The sequence below is a fragment of the Dipodomys ordii genome, unplaced genomic scaffold (assembly GCF_000151885.1).
Source record: "Dipodomys ordii isolate 6190 unplaced genomic scaffold, Dord_2.0 Scaffold89, whole genome shotgun sequence".
NCBI classification, from domain to species: domain Eukaryota; kingdom Metazoa; phylum Chordata; class Mammalia; order Rodentia; family Heteromyidae; genus Dipodomys; species Dipodomys ordii.
In genome coordinates this window covers 2,638,180-2,662,620 of record NW_012267305.1, presented here as the reverse complement: position 1 = coordinate 2,662,620, position 24,441 = coordinate 2,638,180, and the positions used below count along the sequence as shown (strand labels likewise).

General features: G+C 38.8%; 1 protein-coding gene across 3 annotated transcripts in view; it reads left to right on the top strand.

The window, feature by feature from the left end:
- Positions 1-18,797, top strand: part of Aff2 (AF4/FMR2 family, member 2) — a 474,899-nt gene extending 456,102 nt beyond the window's left edge. For 2 of the 3 annotated variants that reach the window (XM_013025946.1, XM_013025944.1), the window contains 5 exons: positions 2,193-2,264; positions 2,594-2,687; positions 4,875-4,927; positions 13,985-14,175; positions 18,455-18,646. In XM_013025946.1, the coding sequence (XP_012881400.1) occupies positions 2,193-2,264; positions 2,594-2,687; positions 4,875-4,927; positions 13,985-14,175; positions 18,455-18,576 (532 nt within the window). In that variant the 3' untranslated portion in view covers positions 18,577-18,646. Of the gene's footprint in view, positions 1-2,192; positions 2,265-2,593; positions 2,688-4,874; positions 4,928-13,984; positions 14,176-18,454 lie in introns of all 3 variants that reach the window. The other variant, XM_013025945.1, reaches the window with a different exon arrangement.
- The last annotated feature ends 5,644 nt before the right edge of the window (positions 18,798-24,441 follow it).

Sequence of the window (24,441 nt, the reverse complement as noted above, 5' to 3'; positions counted from 1 at the left end):
AGTACTCAGCTTCTAGAAATTTCATTTTCCTTTACTGAAGGAAATAACTAGAAGAGTAGACCATGTTATCTGCATGCTGTCACATCCTAGAATATTCCACCATGTTTTTGGAACCATTGAAATACAATAGTGATCAATACTGAGGATCCACATGAAAATGTTTATAAAATAATGGTGAAGTAAAATCAAAGCGTGGAGTGTAGTTCAATGATCGGTGCTTGACTAGCATGTGGTGGGAGGCCCTGGATTTGATCCAAAGTACTGCAGAATAAAGTAAAATTAAGCTATAGAGTTATACGCACACTACAATAACAACTATGAAAAAAAATGTGTGCATCTGGTTCAAAGCGGAAGGGCAGTGAGATCATAACTGTATGGAGGGGACCTTATGGGTGTTTTCCCTGTTTCCATATGTTTTCTTTCTCATTAAGTTATTTAAATGGAAAGATATAATATCTTTAAAATATTAAAAAACAAAATAGCAATTTCTATTTCATAGTCCCAATGTGACATGACTCATTAAATAGTACTTATCTCCACTAGGAAAGATTTATTTTTCTTAATTATTTCCAAATATTTCTGTTACCTTAAACATGATTTATTTCTCATTGTATTATCATGGAAGTGTAGTTCCATAGAACCTGATGGAAATCAATAGATAAGTTGTTGTTATTCTTTAGAATCAATATTTTCAATGTTTATTTTGAGGTAATTGTATATTCATGTGCACTTATAGTCACAGGTGCAGACAGTTCCATTGTCCACTGGAAAAAAATATGCAATTTACTTAGTTCAGTTGTATATGAAATTAGTTGTGACTTTTTATCTTTTATATATTCTCTTAGTTACATATATGTATATGTATATGTTATATATATATATATATATATATATATATATATAAAATGAGAGAAACTTCTGATGGAAGTTAAATAAGTAAAAGCTCACTAAGCCTTGTGAACCACTTATACAATTCAAACTCCACTGTCAAGTCATTTCAGATGTACTTGCAATTAGAAGGTGACTAATACATGAATGTAGATTTAGTAGTGCAATAATATGTTGAAGTAGTGCAGTGTACCCAATCAGGAAGTGAGACCCTATCCTAAAATAGACAGTGAAGAAACAATGTGTGGAGTGGTGATTCATACTAGCCTAACAAGTGTGAGGACCTGAGAAATTGAATAGCCCAAAGCAAAATGGCCTGGGGTCTTGACTGAAGTGGCATTGCCTAGCCTACTAGGGTTAGAATGCATTGCCTAGCAAGGCGAAGGCCCTGAGTTCTAACCCCAGTAATGCTCCCCAAAAAAACCTGAATAAGAAATAAGAAAATTAGGCATTGGACAGGCAAGCCCAATGCACTACAAGCTTTCAGTTGCCTTCTTGTAAATGAAATCTAGCCTAGACTGCCTGATTGCACAATTCAAAGCTTCTTCTGGCACACTGAACTCTATTACTTATTCTCCCACGAGTACCTCTGAAATTACATTACAGCTCACACAATGATTTTATGCAATGAATTAATTTTCAAGAGTCTAAATGCCCAGAATGGAATGTACTAGGCTAAAATGGGAAAAAAAAAGAAACTACTCAACCTTTTATCACCGTAATGTGGAAGAGTAACAATTAAAAAGAATGGAAGGACAAAATATACAAGCACCATAAACGTAGGGTGCTTAGACTTTAAAATGCTGTGAAATCGACCTTCCTTTAAAGAAAAAAGCACACCTCTTTCCACAAGAGGATATTCAAAATCCAAGCCATTAGGAAAGACCTGTGGATGAGATCTCTGATGCCCATGCCAGACAGACTATTTCATGATTTTTATTAGTTACTTCACCTGTCATAAACTGAACCAAGGCTGGCATTGTTTCCACCTCTCATTGAAAACCAATAATGTTCCTTAGCTTCAATGTTCCTGAAACAGTATTTGCTGGCATTTATACACACAGATTCACACAGACATTTCAGTATCTTGTTGTAGGATACAGGCTGGTAATGCAGCTGGCTTCTCCAGCATTCCATTACATCCATGCTATTGTGTGGTATACACTATCCATTTGCATAGGTTTCAGGAAAACTACCAGTAAAACCTTCTGCCTTGAAGTAAAAGTGGGAATAACCAACTCGGGACATCAGAATTGCAGAAGGGTAATCCAGATTCCATGTGAGATTTTCTTTTATCTTTAAAGGTATGCAATGAGGCTGAAGAACTTTGCAAGCCCCTTGGCTTCCGATGGGGACAAAAAGCTAGCAGTGTTATGGTAAGTCCTGGTTGAAATGCCATGGGAGGATGTGGAAATTCCCCATCAGCTTTAGTTGCTTATAGAACACCACAATTCTGGTTTTCAACTGACCTTTTACGGGATAACTAATGGGATTTTTCAGTTGCTCATTCAACATTTAGTCTTCTCATTTATTTATCAAAATAGGAGTCGAACAATTCACCCTTACTTTAAAAATGTTTTCTTTATTTACTTGGGTTTCTTAATCTAACCATAGGTGAGTTATTGTAAAATATGACTTACTCTTTCTAGTTTCTACGTTTCTTTAGATCCTGGCATTCACATGATCCTTTCTTCTTCTCCCACAGCTACCGATGTTTATCACTTCTCTACTTAAGGATGTTTAAACTGAAGAAGGACCATGCTATGAAGTACTCCAGATCACTGATGGAGTATTTTAAGGTAATCCTTCTTTGGTATGATTTGTACGCACAAAGTAATTTTAAAAATCCCTAATCAATACGTCAGGAATATTATTAAATGTCAGATGATTAGCACGTGGTCGTTGCTGCTAAGGTCATTGCATCTCTGTTCTGGGGCTCAGCAATCCTTTGACGATTTCATGGATTGACCATATGGCACTCAGTAGCCTTCTGGTGATAGGTAGTCGATGTTCTGCGCTGCTTCCTTCAAAGTGGGCAGAAGTAGTGGCTGTGGGTATATCCCGTCTTCCTAAAGAAGAGGACAGCCCAGGAATTCTTCAGCATTGAGGGGAGTTGCTGTGGCCATCCTGGCTGGGGATGCACATCTATACCCCTAAAAGACTTTTCTCCATGAACAATCTTACCATGTAGTGTTTTGTGATTTCAGACAATTAATTGTCTCATTCACCAAAATAAATGGACAGACATATAAAGCCATCTTCCAGGAGCTAGTATTTTAGTTTACAAATTTATATATAAATTGAGAGTGGACTCAGATCAAAATGACAAGCAGTAGTTTGGTGCTAAGCTTATCCATAGCACCTTCCAACACTGCTTTTTTCTTCCAACACGAACCATCATTTAGAGTTGGGAGGTTCACTTCTCCCTTTTTATGGCCATATCTCAAAAGAAAATGATGCCTGTTGCCAAGTACATAAGACCTCTTGGCTAATTTGGACCAATGCAGTTGTTTGGAATGAAGCAAAGCCTGGCCTTTTATGAAATATTCAAAGTGTAGCAGTGCGCAACTCTTGTGACAGCACTGTGACTCAATTGGACAGATGACCCACATTCCCAGCTACTATGTGATATAGGCATAATGCCATACAGCTACTGATCACGTGCGTAAAAGGAGTCACCTACAACAGTTTCCCATCCCTTTATCTTTCTGCTCTTTATTTGTGCTGTAGCAAGGAGGTGTTTGATCATCTTCACTGGGCAATACAATGCCCAAGAGGATTTTTGTAACCAAAGTACCGGGCTCCATGTGGAAGAATGTGATTACCTGGGCAGGACCTGAGAAGAATGTGCCCTGCTAGAATGATCCCATGTGATACTGCTGCTTCTCATACATTCCCAATATGGTAGCCACAGGGCTAGCTTCTGTGCCTGATAGCATGTCCTGTGTAACTTTCAGGCATGACAAAAGACCAAACATACTAACTCATTCACCTGTGTGTTGAGATTCTTTAAGATTCAAATGAGAGACTGTAGAATGCATGTTACTCCAGCGAAGTATTGCATTCATACTTGACTCCTAAAAATGCTGAGTCTCTTTAATACCTCTTGGGAAAATGGGGCTCAACTAGTCACCTAGAGGCCAAGAGACAGTTGGAGTGCATCAGCTGGCCATGAATGCCATAAGCAGGCCTAACTAGCCCAATGCCATGGGTGTCCTGGCCATCTGTACCGCTTGACCTCCTGCATCATGAGGCTGTTGCAATAAACCTAATCCCTATCTTGTCTATCATGAGGCTGTGGCAATCAACCCATTCCCTGTCTTGTCTAAATGTCAGTGTATGGCTATACAATTATGAGAAGACAATCTTTTTAAACCAACCCAGTTCTATCAGAGGAAGAGAAAAATGTTTACCATCCTATGTTCCAATGCAGTGGACCTCTGGATCAGTTGCAATGCTACACAGGGAAAATTGTCAGTCATAAAAATCTGCACACTAAGGTAGCAAATCAAGATGATTACTGAAAACAAACACATGAACAAAAAATATGGTTCAGTTCTAACACATTGCTGGGATATGAGAAATCACAGCTTAACTTGTATGTAGCCCAGAAAGAAAGTTTGCAACTGGAGTTAAAGGTGAAAAGCTTACTTATACTTTGAAGAGCTTGTTTTGCAGAATAAATTTTAGATGAGGATAATTAAACCACTTCTTGGAAAACCGAGTCTGATTTCACTGGGCCTTTTAGTATATAAGATCTTTCATCAAGTGACTTTCATGGTCCTGATTGGAGCCCACTAATTATCCTAACCAGCTATTTTCATCGAGTGTGTGTCGTGGTGTGCTGACGTGCATATACATCTCAGCTCTACATCCCAAAATGCTGCAATCAATATTAATGTACTCGAAATCACACTTCCATCTGTTTCTGAATTAATAAAAACACAAAATAGATGTCCTTATTTCCCTTTTTCTTTTTCTTTCAGCAAAATGCTTCAAAAGTTGCTCAGATACAGTCTCCATGGGTAGGCAATGGAAAGTAAGTATCTCTCAAACAATTTCTTTTTCATGAAAATAACAATAAGCCCCAAATATTTTGCATTGACAATTTAATAATGAAGGTCAATTCCAAGACTATATTTATTCTTGCACACTTAGAATTCTAGCCAGGTTTCAGATGAGGGGAAGACAGAAAAGTTTAAAATAATGTGGCTCCACATTCTCTCACTATTTGATCTTTAAGCCAAATTATGGCCATAAAAATATGTGTTAATGAGATGGCAAGCACCAAGCCATTTCAGGGAGGCTGGGTAAAGTTAATTCCACTGCAGTGATTTGTCAATGATTCACTCAGTAATGAAAGACCAATGAAATATTCATTGATATATAGTAAGTGCTGTTTAATAAAACCAAAGGCATAATAGAACTGAAAATGTGAAGCCACTTAGTCCGCCAATTATCTGAGCCTTTGTGGTGATTTTTATATTAATACTAAAATACCCTGACCTGAAATATGAAAGCATCTATTCTAATGTCAATCTAAGACTCAGTGAACTCTCCCAGGCTTGCAGCAATCTGTGAGCCTCAGCCAGGCTCCACAGCAATGCAGTGGAAGTTAGGAGGAAACACTGATTTGAACCCAAGATTGCCCTAAATCCACAAGAGAAGCTATGTAGCACTTCGTCCTTTAGGATTGTTTTTCTATCTCTGAAATGAAGGAAGTAGACCTTGTATGGCCTACCAAAGAGACGAAGCATACTAAGGAGATGAATCCCACCTCTGTCACCACCACAATCCATCAAGGTACCTTGATTTGTTGGCTAACTTGCCTGTGTCTTGTCTGATTCCCAAATCTCCAAGCTCCCTTCCCACAAGTAGTAGGAAGAGAAATTAGATGTCTGTGACCAATACAAGTTCACTAATAGCTTGTTTTATGATTCTAAGCTGATTTTTCAATATTTCATCATCTCAAAATCTTTGCATCTGTGATCAAAACACTTTCTTCAAGAGTAAAATACTTTCTAAATAGATACAAAGCATACTCCAAAAGCAGTGTGACAGTGAAGTATACTTTGAGATCCTAAAAATGTCCAGCATGAAGGAACAGAGCCATTAAAACTACACATTAATTCAAATACTGTACTGAAAGGAAGCACTTATATTGGTGAAAAATGGGAAAGAACACTTCTCTGTAGAAACTCAGAGAACAAAAATAACCATTGAAAGCTAAGGGAGAGCCATTCTGTCTAAGCATAAAATGAAGCAAAGGAAGGGTCAGGTAAACAATTATTAAAGGGCCACTTAGAAAAAAAATCATGTTTTAGTTCAAAAATAATAGAACTTAAAGACATTCTAAACTTGTAAACTCACATTAAAAGCCCCATGAAATGATGTTTCAAAGCAGTTTCTGTCTAAAGAAAGTAGACTCTTCGGTAAGGTATTGATCTTACAATGGGACAATTCCAAAAGGTCTACTCTATTCATTCAACTAATGCTTCATGTACAACTGCTCTGTACCAGGCCCCATATGACAAGTAGGAACACAGAATTGAGCACAGAAGAGCACAGTCTGTGAAGGGAGGCTACCAGTGTAAATAAGCATGCTGTGGAAGCACAAAGGAACAGGTCAGGCCTTCCTGCAAGACCTGAGAAGTCCCCTTGTCTGTAAACAAGTCTAGCTTACCAGTGAATGAGGATGGGAGGCCCCATCAAAGATCTTTCACAACACCTTCTTGGCAGGCTCGTGATTGGAAAGCCAATTGTTCATGAGTAAAGGTGATCCTGGCCATCTTATTCATGAACTAGAACACAGGACAATATGTGGACAGATAAGAAAAGGGTTGATAATAGACTCTCAGGATCTACTCTCTAACACAACTGGGAGAAGAAAGTGCAGAAAACTAATATGAAAGAGAAGGAAAATTTCCTTTGTATAGGTCAGGCATTAAGAAACTACAAGTGGTTTTTTCTTTCTTGCTATTGTTTCTAACCTATTTATAAGGTGATTTCTTTGTTGTTTTGTATGTCCCTCCCCCACGTTATAACCCCTGCTTTCACTGTATTTGATGTTGGTATAATTTGGGGAGGGGAAGGGAAAAAACAAAGTGTTTAAATAGGGATACAGGTGGACCCATTGCAACAATGAAATGTATAAGATGCTATGTCAAAAAATGAACCTTACAACTTTAGTGGGGGGGGGGGGATGTAGTCGTGGAAATGGAAAGGGAGGGATGGCAGTGGAAAAAAAGGAGGAAGCAACAGTGCTTGATAAGAAATGTACTCATTACCTTGCTCATGTAATTGTAACCCCTCTGTACAGTATTTTCACAGTAAAAAATTTATTAAAAAAAGAAACTACACATTTCATATTTTGAGCTTTGTGGGATCAAAGCTATAAGCAAGGCTAATATCTAGAAGGATTTAAGAAAAAATCACAGCATCATTATTGATGAAATTCAAACTATAAATTTAATTAACAGTACATTATAAAAATCTTGTGTTTCCATTTCTTGAAATACATTTTGATAAGCTTCATTTTTTGTGGTCATATACACCTAACTATTGAGCCATTGTGATCCTCTGCTAAGAACATCATAGACATATTCTAATTACTACAAATGAGGGAAGCCACATAGCCTGTGTTTCTTTAGGTCTGGCTTGCTTTGCTTAATGATTTTTTTCTTCCGAATCTTCCTATTTCCTTACAAATGGGGCAATGTCATTCTTTCTGATGGAATTTCATTGTGTATACAGACCACATTTTCTTGATCCAATCATTTACTGGGAGCATCTGGGTTGATTCCTTATGTTAGCTATGGTAAATAATGCTGTAATGAGCATAGTTGTGCTGGTAGCTTTAATGTGGTCTTATTTATGTGGTCTTATTTGGGTAAATGCCCAGGCATGAGATTGCTGGGTAATAGGAAGCTCTAGGTTTATTTTTTTTGAGGACCCTCCATACTGCATTCCAAAGTGGTTGAACAAGTGTATATTCCCATCAACAGTAGAGTACTGTTCCCTTTTGACTACATCCCCACCAGCATCTGTGATTATTAGTTTTGATATTGGCCATTCTAACTTGGGTGAGGTAGAATCTCAATGCTCTTTTGATTTGCATTTCTTTGATGGCCAGAGATGTTGAACATTTCTTCATGTATCTATTAGCCATTTGTATTTCTTTAGAGAAGTTTCTCTTTAAGTCTTTAGCCCACTTATTAATGGGGTTGTTAAACTTTATCAAAATGAATTCCAAGAAATGGGAACAGATTTTTATAATGTACTACTTGCAGTTATTTCTTTACTCTTTCTTTTTTCTTTTGGTTTATACCATATTGTCATTGTTTTTTTATTTCTGTACATTTTGTCTTGTATATAAGTTTAGCTGATTTAAGGAAGGGAATGAGAATCACAGAAACGGTGAGATAAAGAGTGAACCAATGCAACAGTGATATCACTAGACACTATGTTGGAAATAAACTTTACAACTTGGGGGAGAGAGGAGTCAGGGGGAAGTGGGAGAAATGAGGGTGAGTAACACTATTCAAAAAGAAATGCACCCATTATCTTATATAAGTATAACCCCTCTGTACATCACCTTTACAATAAAAATTAAAAAATAAAAATTAGTTAAGTACATTTTTGAAAAGCAAGTTTATTAATGCATAGAATGGAATTCTTTTTTAAATATAAGTTTTCTTAATTAAAGTTCAAATTTAATTATCATTCTCATCAAATATATTGCAAATTTACTTCTCCAACTATCTGTAGCTCAGAAGCCATATAAGAATAGGAGATGACCTGAATTTACAGATCCATAGTGTTGAAAACAGAAAGGCATGATATAGAGAATTTAAAAACCCTGGACAAAAATCTCCAGTGTCATGAAGAGACAATAGAAAGAAATAAAGCAAGGAAGGCAACTGATGTTGGAAACAAAGAGGTCGTTTGAGGCCTTCAGAAGAGCTATTTTAGTAAACAGAAAACTATCAGTACTGTATTGAAGGTGTAAGAAGGGATACCTCCATACTTTGGAGACACTGACCAGTCCAAAGAATGAAAAGTATGAAAGTCACTGGAGGGATCATTCAGGTTAAGTAAAAAGGAAAACATCTCCTACCGTAGGCACCAGTGGCTCACATTGTAAACTTAAGTTCTTGGGGACTGGGAGTAGAAGGCTGATGTTTTGTGGCTAGCCTGAGCAAGGAAAGCTCATAATCCCCTATTACATTAGAGGAGCAGCTAAACCAGCAAAAAAGAGGTGTGGTTCAAGTGTTAGAATGCCAGCTTACCAAGTAAGTCTCAAATGTGGATGCTAGTACCATGAAAATATAAATAAGTTTAAAAAACACCCACATGAACAACATACTTATAGAGGACTGTTGCTGGTGGGGACACAGATGACATACACAAACCTGAGAGAGTACTAGAAAAGAACCAGTGTAGATGTGGACACAAAGGTGAAAATGAATACAACTCAAGTGAAATCTTTAGTAGAGTGGATAATAAGATGGAGTAACATAGTGGAGTGGAAGGAGAATAGGTTTTGGAGAGAAACAGATAGGCTGTCAAATCCTGGTTCTTTGGCTGATGTTCTGTGTGACACCTAGGAAAGAGCTGACCTGCTTTTCTGAGGCCATTTTTATCATATATGAGACAATAGGCAGCAGAAATTTCCTTGCAGAATTTTCCTTATGAGGAGGATTAGACATAATGCTGATGGATGGATGAAAGCTATGCATGCTGCATAGTAGGTTATCAGCAAATGGTGGCTACAGCTATTAGTGACATTTTCTTTTTTAGTGGAAAACATAAGGATCCTACATCCAGAACTCTTAAAGCTCTTGATCGACGCATCTCTTGATATTTACTGTAAAATACCAGAAAGTAGTAGGCTTTTATCCTTTATTAAACTGTGTGTTCTATTTCAAATGGCTGGTCATCCACCATTTCAATCATCAAATGTTTACTGTGTCTATTTCATATGAGACACAGTGCCAGGCCCTTTACAGTCCTCATGCTTGTGTTACATAGATTCTTCTCTTTTTACCTTGTAGAGCACATTTTATGAAGTAATGCTAAGTAGTATTGACAAATCATTCACTTAGTCCACTTGTACTTACTGAATGCATAATATATAATAAGCACTTTTCTAGATGCCATGGTATAGCATAGCACAGAATAGAATATTTTTTAAAAAATCCTTGAGGAAGCAACAATGCTTGATAAGAAATGTACTCATTACCTTGCCCATGTAATTGTAACCCTCTTTACGGTATTTTCACAATAAAAAAGAAAAAGAAAGAAAAGAAATCCCTGATTCCACTGAGGTTATATTCTGTTGGAGTAACAAAAAGAAAACTACGTGATATGGAAACATGTGGCTCGTGCTTCCTAGCTACTCAGGAGGCTGAGATCTGAGGATCATACTTCAAAACCAACCTGGGAAGAAAACTCTGTGAGACTCATCTCCAATTAACCACCAAAAAGCTGGAAGTGAAGATGTGGCTCAAGTGGTAGTGTGATAGCCTTAGGCAAAAAAACTTTAGGGACAGCACCTAGGCTCTGAGTTCAAGCCCCAGGATTGCCACACACACACACACACACACACACACACACACACACTAGATGATGTTTAGTGATATGAATGGACTAGAAATAAAGATAACAACAAGGTCTAATGGAGAGAGGAGAAAGAACAGTGATAGAGTCATGAACAGGTTTATTAGAGAAGGACAATGTGGAACAAGCCATGCAAATATTTAGGGGATATATATTCCTAGAGAGAGAAGAGGACAGGGTTTGGCAGATAAGTTCAAAGTAAAACAAGAGACTGATCATAGTTATAAGGTGAGCAGGATAGCAGGTTGGATGAGGATGATCAAGTGGAAGTGGTGGGAAGCATGTGCTACTGTGTGCATGCTCATTGCTGTGTACCTTGGAAGTGTGGAGGAAAGGACAATACTTATCAATGGACATGCAGACTGAGCTCTGGTGTGGGCCAAGTGAATGAATATACCAAGACAAGTGAACTCTGCTCTAGCCCTCTGTTTTTTCCACAATCATTATTTCTTATGAATCTTTAATATTTCCCTTTCATTAGCACAATGTGATATATAGATCAACTTATCAGCATCAAATCATAGAATTTAGTACAAGAACATGAACAGTTGTTTTAGCTTCCATATGTAAGTGCAAAAAAGCATTTTAAAATAAGTGAGGTAGAGACAATATTAGTTTTCCATTAGTTTCTTCTTTTTTATATTAAGTACTGGTAGAAAGCATTTTTAATTCAACATGTCAGTTTATAGAAACAATATATCTTGATCAATGTCACCACTTGGATCCTATGGACATGATGGGAAGTTATGAAATCAATCTTTTAATTCAAGGTAGGAATGTAACACTGAACAAGAAGAAGGGACATGCATGGTGGCACACAGCAATTTGGGAGCAGGGCTGGAGCTGGAAGCCAAGTCTCTTGGGATTAAACAACTGTGTGGACCTTTTTTCAACATTTGTGGCACTTGACAGCTTTGTCCCTTTTTCTAGACATTACAAATGAGAACATATTCCTCTCTTACATAAATTGACAGAACTTAATGACCACTACTGGGACAAAGGACTCGAAAATAGTATTTACAACCCATCATACCAATAAAACAGCATTCACTGTTTGTTTGATTTGGGGGGGGGTTGCTCTCAAGTACCCTTTCTGTACTGTAGTCCCTTAACTTAGATTTCTCCCCCACTCAGTCCTGCCTTGAGAATCCAACATTGTATCAAGAAGTAAAAAATTGTAATGTATACTTCATACTTAAGAAAAAGTAAGGGAACAGGTGCCTCAAAGACAGGTGAGAATGTTGAAGAAGATGACAGCATCGATCAAGATGCATTGTATCAATAAACGTCTTTGTTAAATGGCACCTCCTTTGTACAACTACTTAAAGATAACAATTTACAGTTAAAAATACCTCCACATTAAAAACAGAACAAGAATATTCTCACTATTCTACTCCTAAGCCACAGAAGTGCAGAGATAGTGTGACATTCCACCTTCCCTCTCACACCAGAGCATGCCAGAACATACATACCATTGGCACAAATGTTCCCTGTGGCTGTGGGCACAGTCTGTGCTAATCTGCAGGAGAGGATTTCAGTGGTAATTGTTCCCACTGCTCTTGGAGCCAGTGAGCAGCACTTCAGCATTTTAGCACATGTGATTGCTATTCCCTCAAATCAAATGGATGTGTTACCCAACAGGGTGTACAGTCATTCTGTGAGCAGGTGTAGAAGCACAGTCACAACTCTTCAAATATAGGGCTGCTAACACCAGCAACTGGTAAGGGGATGGTGAGAGCAGGAATGAACTAGGGCTCCTTGTTAATGTGCTGGGGTAGAGAAGAGTTTCTTTCTATCATACAGATTCTAGGAGTCCTAGATAAAGTTTTTCACCATTTATATTGCTTATTTACTCTTCTTGATTTAGAGACAGGGTCTCACTGTGTTGCTCAGGATGACGTCACACTCCTAGCTCAGGGAATCTTCCCATTCAAGTAGCTGAAATTACAGGTGTATATTATAACACCTGACTCCCCATTTTTCACATCCTTAAAGTGTTTGTCTTCCTGATAAAATGGGTAAAGTGCCCTAAAAATCATTTGACGTATGACTGAGGAGGAAAGTAAATGATGAACACACAGATGTTGCTCCTGTGCACAGGAAGTCACCCAGACATTCAAGAATGTTCTTAGAAGGGCCGGCAGCAGGCAACCTAAACCCAGACCTTGGGAGAAAATTTATCTCCACACTGTGTGCAGCCAGCAGGTTACGTCCTCATGATCGATGTTGAAGAATTTAATAAAAACCCATGGATGGAAATGCCAAAAATGAGAGTACTTGTCTTATACCATTTTCTCTGTTAAAAACAAATGTTCCATTGAACACCGAACTTCTGAAATAAAAACATATACCAAGTAAAAAAAAAAAACCCATGTCCAAAAACATTTACTGCATAAAGTAGGAACTCGGAAGGCTTCTCTTTACAAAGCAGCGTGCAGATGAACAGTCACCAATTAACAGCACACATCTGTCCCATATCTAAAGAGATTCAGCTTCCTGTATTCTCCCCTGCTTCCCTAATACTGCCCCTTGCCCTGGAGGGCTTTAGGAACTATATTTTGGTCATTGTAATTGTATTCAAATGTTGCAACAAGGATACAGGTGGACCCATTGTAACAATGAGATGTACAAGACATTATGTTGAAAAAGAACTTTACAACTTCAGAGGGAGGGGGAGGGAGGAGTTGAGGAGGTGGGAGAGAAGGGATGATAGGGGAAAAACAAAAGAGGGGGTAACAATGCTCAAAAGGAAATGTACTCATTACCTTACTCATATAACTGTAACTCCTCTGTACAGTATCTTTACAATAAAAAGAAAAGAAAACCAGGCAGCCACTTGGTGGTAAGTAGCAGGATTGTGGTCTGAGGTTGCCTCCCCCCAAAATACCAGACCTAATCCAAAAAATAATGAAAAAAATACTGTCACTTTTGTTTCCACAAAACACTATTGCACATCAAGTGTTTTCTAACTGCCAGTTGTTGTTCTAGCAGCAGGTAGAGAAATCAGAGCTCAGATTTGTTTCTCTCTCGAAAACACTGTCACTTGTCAGATATATTCAACATAAAGGCTACACATGTGAACCAACGTAATGACAGTGAAAGATCCAGACGGCTTTTCCTGGTATTTGGGAGCAAATACAGCAGTATGTATGGAGCCCTCCATGATTGTCAGAGGCAGTGAGGATTTTAGTGTTTCAGGTTAGAAAATGAGAATGGGCTCATTCTCCAGTCTAACATTGATGAGTTGGGTCTGTTATAATGATCATCTATTTCTATACCAGAGTCTCTGGAGAAAAGTCTAGGATATATTGTGGACAGGAACACTGGAATTGGGGAACAGCTGCTCTCCACCAGTTACATCTCCCATACTGGGATTACTTTGACAATTGGTAGTCTGAGGAGATCCCAGTGTGATGAGGGAACTTGCCGGCCCTCTTCCCTGCCAATCTAACAAGCCCCACCTCTTTCCCTCCTTCAGGAACACACCATCCCCTGTGTCTCTCCACAACGTCTCTCCGATCAACACAATGGGGAACTGCAACAATGGCCCTGTCACCATTCCCCAGCGCATTCACCACATGGCTGCTAGCCATGTCAACATCACAAGCAATGTGCTGCGGGGCTATGAACACTGGGACATGGCCGACAAACTGACAAGAGATAACAAAGGTATGCTCATCTGCTCTCCCCACTGCTCACAGACGGACATGGAGTTACCCGGGCTTGGAAGAGTTGAGTTGTTCTTGGTAGTCTTTTATCTTGCAGTCTCATTTCCAGGTCTTAGATGAGAGGAGTTGAGCTCAGGGTTGACACAGTGACCCATTTGTACTGAGAGAGTGAAAATGAAAGCTGGAAATTTTGTTCCCTTGTACAGTTTTAAGTAATCAGAACAGTGATGTTTTGGCAAATATTTCTGCATTTCACTTTGTGCCAAAGATCAACACAGAGAAATAGAAGCAAATGCAAGAAATATGGTTGGCACATGAAGATGCTGTTGGCTTCTATGAAATTAATTTCTCTCTTTTTTTGTTGTTGAGAAGTAAGGTGGATCTGAGGTCATCTGTCTCCATTACCATGATCAACTGCACTTGAATACATGATGCTGTAGCTTCCACTTGCAATAAGGAGCAAAGCTCAGCTACTATTTCATGTGTGTAGGAATTGGATAAAGGGAACATGGGAGGTTTGTCACAGAACAAATGCAAAGGGGGCTCTGCTTCACCAGAAATTTAGTCAATAATCATTAGTGACTCATGCTGCCATCTGAGACCTTAGCTATTGAAACTATTACAAAACCACACTTTTGTATAGTTGTACACAGTCACTGGACATGACTGCTTCTAGCCCAGCAGTCATAGACTGTCAATGTGGGGACAGATGTGGGCTTTTCTAGATCAGAGTCCAAAAACATGACAAGCAAGCTATAGTGGTAGAAATACGTGCGTAGTAATGTGGAGATACTAGCTTCCTCTCTGGTTTGAGCTTCATGAAATGAACTTGGGGACTATGTAGAGGATGTAAGCCACATATGTGAAGACGAAAGTTCCTAGGGATTTGAACACGAAGAAATTGATGGGCCTCCTGGCCCAACTGTCCTCCTAAGCTTCAGTGTCCTCCCTGCAAAGGCAGTCCCTTCTTAGCCACAAATGCACCAGCATTTCAGATTATTCCTCTTCTCACCTTTATAACTTACTACAATTCATGAATTACTTCCTAGTTTTTCACTTATATAATGAATATAATATAGATGATCATGACAAAGATGATGGTGAAACCACCACAAAAGGTAATAGAGATGGATGAAATGTGTAAAGCTTGTGGCGTAAAATATTGCCTGCAAGATCCTACAAATAACTGCCCTTTCTTTGCTCTGTACTATTAGGTGTACATAATATATATTAAAGCACATCTCAAAATTTGAGACTTTGATCCAGAACCTAGCCTCAAACTTATACAGACTCTGGGAATGTGTACATATATTGGTTACATCTGTTTGTCTCTTAGGAACTAAACTATTAGCTTTCTTCTTTGTCATCTCTTATTCATTTTTCCCTATTGTATAGCTGAAGAAAGGCGAGTTTCTATGAGGTTAAGAAACTCGCCTACGATAGCAGAGCTTTCAGTGTTTGCTAGAAGCAGGAACTGAATGTAGAAATTCCTGATTCTACATTCTCAACTCTTTACCAATAGGGTGCATTGCACATCTAGGAAGCAAGATTAGAAGCAGGTCCTCTGAGCTCTTTGGTAGGATCTTGAATGCAATTATCTCAGCAAGGGCAATTTTGCCTTGTCTGTCTTTGTAGACATCTGAAAACTCAGAGGAAACTGACCCACACAATCAAGCCCATCCAAGATTCTAAAATTTCAGGCAAAGACATAGGCATGTTAAGATTTATCTAGCTATTTTGGCGCCACTTTGTCATATTTTCTATTGCTAACTTGAGGGTCATTCGATATTTATGAATTTTCTTTATAATTGCATCCATTTTCAAACCTGTTAAAGTAATTCATTCTAAATTAACTGCATGCCTTTTCAGAAGTGACATTGTGGTTGTGCTGATGGTAGGGTGAAATGATGCTAATCTTGTCATTAGCACAGCCTGTCAAGGACTTGCTAAATTCTCTGCCTAATGTTGAATCAAAACAACTTCATTATTCTACAACATAGAGGATTCATCCCACTAATGCTGACACTGAGTTTTCAGTGGACTAGAAAAAGCTTCTAGTTTGAAATATTCTCCTCATGGCCTGAGTTTCCCACACAGGTTATTTCTGATCTGCTTAGATTTGAGGATTCTTCTCACATCTGGTTTGTGCAGATAGAAATCTCAGAACTAAGGAGTTTCTCTTTGGTAGGAGCCCTATATCCCATGGTAGACAACTGTGTCCTTGTACTTTTTTCTACACAATTGTGTCATGGAGATGGATTAGATGTAGTCTCTCAGTAAAGGACCAATACCCTTGCCTCATGCCTGCCCACCCATGCAGTTCCAGATAGCTATTGCAGAAAATTGTGGTGTCAAAATTGTCCAATGGGGCTAATGCTGTCCTTTGATCTTTGGTGTAGCAGCCTTGCTCTCTACTTTCCACAGCTACACATCCTATTTCTTGAAGACATCACTATAATGGTGACCTGAGTGTCTAGATAAGGATGTCAAAAAAAACCTCACAGAACTCCCAGAGAGTATTCAGACTTTCTATGAAGCTTACATCTATCCAACACGGACTAGGTCCTTTAATATTTTCCTTGCTATTATATTACCTAAGGAAATATTTTAGATGCCAGAAACAATACAGTTCTTTTAGCAAAAATTACTTTTATTGCATAGCACAGGTTAAAAAGTATGCCATAATCAAATGAAGTTGATACCTCCTGAAGGAGCCCATATGTTACACATAGCAGGAAGAATAAATGCATTGTTTTACTGAAATACCATCTGCCAAGCAATCAGGCATATATAAACCATGCATGGAAATTGCTTTCTAAGAAGGCCAGAGCATATATACCAACCAATCTAGGACACACTATATTTCCATCTTTCATCTGCCCCAGACTCTCTCTTGGGGGAAGCTAACAAAGAAGACTCCAGCTACAGAGCCCACTCATAACCAAATATAAGACAAGCAAACTCAAGTATGGCAAAGAGATTCCTAGCTATTTCTTAAACATCACAGAGATTTCCCATATATGCATCTCACCCAAGATACACATTGTAATATTCTACACAACCAGTAGGTAGCCTCTCATGACTGTACCTTTCCCCAGTCATCCAGTAGAAATCCGCTGGGCATTCTTTTTTTTTTCCATTGTGGGGCTTGAACTCAGGGCCTGGGCACTGTCCCTGGGCACTTTTGCTCAAGGCTAGTGCTTTACCATTTTGAGCCACAGAACCACTTCCAGTTTTTACATGGTTAATTGGAAATAAGAGTCCCACGGTGACTTTTCTGCCTAGGCTGGCTTCAATCTACAATCCTCAGATCTCAGCCTCCTGAGTAGCTAGGATTACAGGCATGAGCCACAGGAACCTGGCTAGCTGGACATACTTAACATTCCTATCTAGAGAGGTGGAGGGACTTGCTAGGTAAAAGATACTTGTAGGTCATTTTCCATCCCTAAAGTAATCGGTTGTAAGACTTTTTATATCAGATTCTTCCAAGAATTATTTGGTTGTATGCTGGTGACTATATTTGCTGTTCAGAGTCACTGGCTTCATCTGCATCATGCCAAGAAAAATTAGTAGACTCAGTTCATTTAAACAAGAGGAAAATGTATTTTTATAGTACATAGAAGGAAACACAGTTGATATCAGATATTAAATGCGATGTGATATCTGAAAGGGTCTTTTTGTGTATATGGTCTGATTTCTAAATATAAATTTGTAGGATATGTGCTCATTATACAATATAAAATATATTTGAATAGATTTAAAGGTGTAATTGATGCATGCATTTTAATATGTAAATAACATGTTATATATAAACTTATATAAATATGCAGGCAAATACTTACATATTTTATATATATGGATGTATATAAGACAAACTTCCACAGGATTATAATGTACTTCAGGAATATGCTATAAAATATATAGTGTAAAAATATATAACCTATGAAATATGTAATGATTTTGTAAAACTTACAATGAATTAACAGATTTAAAGAGATTTTGTTTAATTAATCACAACAATACAAATACTATTCATGCTTCTGAGTTCTTTGGAGCTCCATAAAGATTAACACAATAGTGCTTGACATGCATGTGGAATTTTGCTCCCTTAGAAAGCACTCTATTAATTTTTGTTGAATGAATGAACAGATGGATTAACAAGTGGATACCTTTTCCACTGTGCATATTATTGTGGTGTGATGTAAAGACAGTTTCTTCACTTGGTGCATATTTCCAAGGTGTTATTTGAACTACTCACCCAGGATTGCTCTGCTTTTCAGAATTCTTTGGCGATCTGGACACATTGATGGGGCCCCTGACCCAGCACAGCAGCATGACCAATCTTGTCCGCTACGTTCGCCAGGGACTGTGTTGGCTGCGCATCGATGCCCATTTGTTGTAGTGGGTGCTCTCCTATGTCTAGCATCACTGCCCATCACCCTACCTCTACCAGCGTACTGATGGTCACTGGTGGAACCTCAAGCATCTGGGATAGTTCTCTTTGGTTGTGTTTGTTTTTTTTATGTTTCTTTTGATATCTGTGAAAAACTGAAGTCATTGTAAGTGGACACTACAACTTGAAAGCCTTGTTATGTTTTATTACCTTTGAGTTTTTGATATGCATCTCTCAGATCCTGACATCTTTATGGAAACGATAGTCCCTACAATATCATTTTAAGGCCACACTGCCCAACACAATGAATGGGAAGCAATTGTGACAATAATGGGTCCCTGAGCATTGGAACAAGTGATTTGATATGCCAATGAAAACTTGTACAAGAGGGACCTTGCAAAGATTTTCAGCAGTAGCTATCCCCCCGAAACTATAGCATTATATCCAAAATAAGAATGTATTTCAGAATCCACTGTTCAACTTCTGTGGTTCCCACATATTACACCTTCAGGTGAGAATTTTTGTTGTTAATCCCACCCCCAGTTAGATGTTATAGCAACATCATAAAATCAAGGAGCATATCAAGGGGGGAAAAAAAAAGAACACAATAACGATACTCCTGAAATGATGCTATGCCTCACAGAGGGCTTTGGTTAGCATCCTATTTCTAATTCCTTATTTTTGAAGAAAAGATTTTAATGATGGAAAGGAAATGCAACATTTATTTAGACTACTTTAGGCATCAGCTGGCACAAATATTTTTGAACTTCACATACTGCAAATATTTTTGAAGCTTATATCCTCACCTGGAATCCCTTTGTGCCAAACTGTCCTCCTCAGGAGCAGCTTGGTAGATGCATGCCTTAGTAGCCAAAATGCTACATTTATCTTAAGTTGGGAGATGCGACAGGACTGGAAAACATCTGACACGGATTTCGCACCTCTGCCTCCTTTGCAGTCAGGAGGCAGGATTTTAAACTGTGTTTTGCTCATATGTCTACAAACAAGAATCAATTACTACTACTACTACTACTACCTAGAAGTCATAATACATAATTTGATTCGTAGAAGTTTCAGAACTGAACCTAACTTCCTCAATAATTATCCACATTTTCTATTTTAGGAGGTTATTTTTTCTACACTTTTCTTTCATCTTTTTTCTTTTCCCTTTTTTTAGCTCATTAGCTTTTGAATGAAATACAACCACTGATTTTATGAGTGAATAATTCCCATGAAAAGTCCAAAGAAAACTCCAAACTCTGTAAGTAGTTACTAACGTTAAAAAACTGAGTTGGGGTCATGCTTCACCCTGGAGTGCTTTGCTTAGAAAGAACCCTGATTATTGAGACCTGTTCACCTAATTTGGACCATTTCTTTTTAAAATTATCAATATATTCCCTCCTTATGATCCTTTCCATTCATCTTATGCCCCTAAACATCACCATGTAAATATCATCTTTGGTGTTCCAGCCCATCAGAAGAATCCCACACTGTAGTAAACACTAGCCATGCATTAGTTACTTATAATTACCTGCTGGCATATAATTCCATGTAGCCTTTAATCTGCTGAGTTGTTGAATTCTGTTCACTGAGTTATGACCAGATGAATAATAGATATGCACATGAAAGATGCAAACTTGTATGATTTCTAAAGCAAGTCATGCAGATCTGTGATGGGAGCAGCAGGTGATCACTGCACAATCATTGTCAAGGTTAGATATATTCCCAGTTGCAAGAGAGCCAGATGTGAGCTCTGTTCTGGTCATCTTTGAGTCTAAAGCCCTTTGTTGTATAAGGTGGTAAAAGTTATACTTCAATGGCAAATGCCATGTTGCTAATGTGGCTGATGGGAACATCCCAGCAGCTGAACCCTGCACTTTTAGCACTCTCAACATGGTTGAGCTTTTTTGTTTACAGTCTCAACAATCCTTACACTTGCACATACATGCACCCATACACATGTACTCACATACAAGTGAAAGCTGAATCTTTGCTCAGCCTCCTAAATGAGGAAAAGGAAACTATGAGAGACTCTAAACCCCCGAAGTGGGTTTCACATATCAAAACTAAGCTGATGACTTTGCAGTGACTCAAGTTCTCTATTATCCATGGCTTGCCAGGTACACTACCTGGCTATTACTTTCTAATGAAGACTATTGGCTTTACTTGTAAGTTCAATCTCGACCATGATCTTAGACCATCATAGACTTAGGAATAGATTCTCCTTGAAATCCAATCTCCCATAATGACAAATTAAAAGACTAGGGGCAGTTTCCAGAGAAACAAATACATTGCCCCATGGATAAAAGATTGATAGCTCCAGTTTCAACAGCGTGTTGTATCTACATACAAACAACAGGGAGGCAAGAGGATTCGCTGTCATCTGTGATGGCTGAGTGTGTGCCAAATCAGCAGCATGATTATATCAAATCTGACAGTTGAGCTCTGGAATTTCACCTGATTACTTAGTAGACCCATTTTCAATGCGGCTTAGACACCAATTAAACTTGGAGGAAGCATTACCTTTCCTATTCCTGGAAATGAGGCATCATTTGTTTCATGACCAAGGAATGTTGCTGTGTTTTAGGCACTCTGTTAATTACCTTGTACAGGCTGATGTGCATCCGTAGTGTGCAGCTATTTGAGAGGTTGAGGGATTGAGATGTTTTGTTAAGTGAATCTCTTCAGTGTGCCAGTTTGTGGAGGAAAAAAAGACAGGCGGATGGTAGTGAAAGATTGTGCCTCTAGACCTTGGTGGAGGCTTGGAGAGACATGTCTTAAAAACATGTGAAGGTAAGGGAATGGGCAGAGTAACAAGCAGTTCTATTTGAGCAAAGATAAGGAATACTCTTCGCCCTGCCATGTGACCCAGATTGGGCCACCACTATGCCTTCATTTGTCACTCAAGCTCCAACCGCAAAGAGTCTGACAAGTTTGTGTTATAATGTTGGCTTGGCTTTGTGTTTTTAATTAGTTTTGGATTTTTTAGTGGTTTCGTCATATTACTATCTGAGTTTGGTAGGTAGGGTTAATTTGAAAAGAGTTTACTAGTGTGGTCCTTGGGGTAGAATTTAGCTGTAAGCATGTTGTTAGCCAGCCCATAGACTGTTAATAATAATCTCATTGGGAACGTACTAGTAGATTTATCTTCAGAGGACAAAATTGGAAAAGCAGATTAGCTATTGCTCCTTTTAAAAGACTTGAACTTGGGATGCCTTGTACACATATTTTCAGAACAAGTTGTAAAAGGTAGAAACCGTTGGTTAAGATGTGTTTTGTGGCATTTCCAAATGGATGGACTTCCATTTGGACTTGGCATTGCAAAATGTACTGGATTTGGTCTACATCGGAAAGATTCTTGTTCTATCATATCGTTCCTGAATCAGAACTTGTTTCATCCAAATTCGCATCCCAGAAGCTCAAGTTGGAGTTGGAAGCTGGAAAGTATTTCTGAAGGCATACTTGAGAGTTGTGAGAGGGCAGCCCCCGTCTTACTTCTCAACAGACATGAGAAAATTCACCTGCATGGTTTAGCAGGTGGCAAAACCAAACTGGATCACTGGGTGTGATACTCAGTAAAGAATGAACTGCTTGCTTAGAGCAGCACTAGCCCCATTGAGAAAAATGTGTGGCAAGGTGAGATAGCTACACAATGTCCAACAGATGGGTCCATTCAGTGCCCTCAAATTCTATTCTGTTGGGGGAAAATACTTGAGCCAGTTGTCTGTGTTGTGTTACAACTGGCAGACTAAATTCTTTGTCGTCGTCGTTCTTGTTGTTGCTGTTGTTGTTTCTCATTTCCACTCGCACAGCCAGCCTTATTCTCATAATTAAACTCAGATTCATTTTCTCTTTGGTGTTAGCAAACTCCAACAACAGAAATGGCATCTGTGTATTGGTAATCAACATTTACTCTGGCAAGAGACTCAGCAGACAAGCTGGTCTCAGATATTAGTCCTACCATCTGATATTTCCAGCAAAAGAAAAAGTATTAGCTCCCTTTCCATTCTCCTCCTCACAAATCCAGAATCCTCTTTACCAAGTCCATCGCATTTTCTCTGTAATCTTTTAACAAATAAAGAATACTGCATTGTGGGGAGGACACAGGGGGGTGGGGGTTGGGGGTGGGGGGTGGGGAAGCCCCGGGAGGCCAGACTGCAGTTCATACCCCTTCCTGCTTCGGAAATGAAGTGTTAACGAATCACTCATAGTGCTCACATTGGCTTAGGGGACCCTGAACTGCTCTTCAGATCCATGCTCAATCATTCTGAAATTGGAGCTTTGCTGTTTCATTAACTGTGCAGTGTAGACTAATGGTGTTTAATAAAAATCATTCAAAAGTTCAAACTCTTTTGCCAGTGACCTCAATTTTGTTGGCTCTTTGATTGTATCAAAATGTGAGGAGGGAAAGTGGAAGCCAAGGAAGCTGCTTAGTAGGCCCATGGCTGCAAGCAGTGAGCAGTGAGCAGTGAGCACCAAGCACAACAGCAGTGGGACACTTCCTGAAGAATGACCAAGTGACTTGGAGATGCCTCATACCTATAGGGGACTCACCATTCTCCAGTGTCCACCGGAGGAAACCAGCTACCCTATCCTGGAGATAATTTCAGATGATTTACTATTTGGTTCTGTCCGGTATCACTTGTGTGGCTACCAAGTAGAAATATCTGAGAGAAGAGCCTGGTGTGGCAACCATGACTAAATACCTCCCCTTTCTCCCCTCCCCGCCCTGATGCTTAAAGTCTTCTGTACTATGCTGGGAAGAAATTTGGCGACCAGGTAAAACAAAGCAACTCATTTGTAGCACCTACCTACTTCCATGATATAAAATTAGCTCTTGTCATCATGGCTGATTTCAAGCTACCAACTGAGACATCGCTGAACACAAGTTTGGGAGCAGAGGCACATCATCCACTCTTGTGAGCCTGGACAAGGCAGGACCAAAACAATACTGGAGGCAGCCAAAGAATGTTGAGATTGCACACATATGCTCATGTGCAGCCACACATACCCACACCCACTTCAGTGAGTAAAACTGTTACCTTGTTCTAAAATATGAATGAATCTTCAGTGAATGTACATAGTTTATGATGAGGGCCTGAAAGAATGGGATATTCTGGGAGCAGGAGATAGCTGGAAGGAATGAAAACCTCTATAGCTGAGATGACAGATGAATCAGCTCTGGATACTGATATACCATATCTCACAGGTAAAATGGAAGTAGATAAACACTCAGAAATATCTTGTGATTGATCATATAAAAGATATATGTGTGTGTATATATATATATATATGTTTTCTTATTACTACTAATGTTTTATTTTTTAATTTCCAAAAGATCATTTTAACATTTAAGTATAACTTGGATAAAGTGGTTACAGGGCCTCTGTGGAAAAGAGCAGTCCAAAATTTACCATTATTTTTCTTGTAGTATAGAAACCCAGTAATTCCCCTCCCCCACCTCCATATTGCTTTTCATAAGGTTGATCCCTTTAGTTATTAATGATTTTATTATTGCTAATATTTGTTTCTCCTTAAAACTACTCACTGTTGGGCTGGGAAGGTGGCTCAGTGGTAGAGTGCTTGCCTTGCATGCATGAGGCCCTGGGTTCGATTCCTCAGCACCACTTAAGCAAAAAGAAAAAAGCTGGAAGTGGCGCTGTGGCTCAAGTGGTAGAGCACTAGCCTTGAGCTGAAGAGCTGAGGGGCAGTGCCCAGGCCCAGAGTTCAGGCCCCACGACTGACAAAAAAAAGAAAAGAAAAGAAAAAAAAAGTTACTCATTGTTCTTTTAAGTATTGAATGTTTCTTTTTTTGGTATATATATTTTATTGTAAGAATACTGTAGACAGAGGTTACAGTTACCTGAGTAAGGT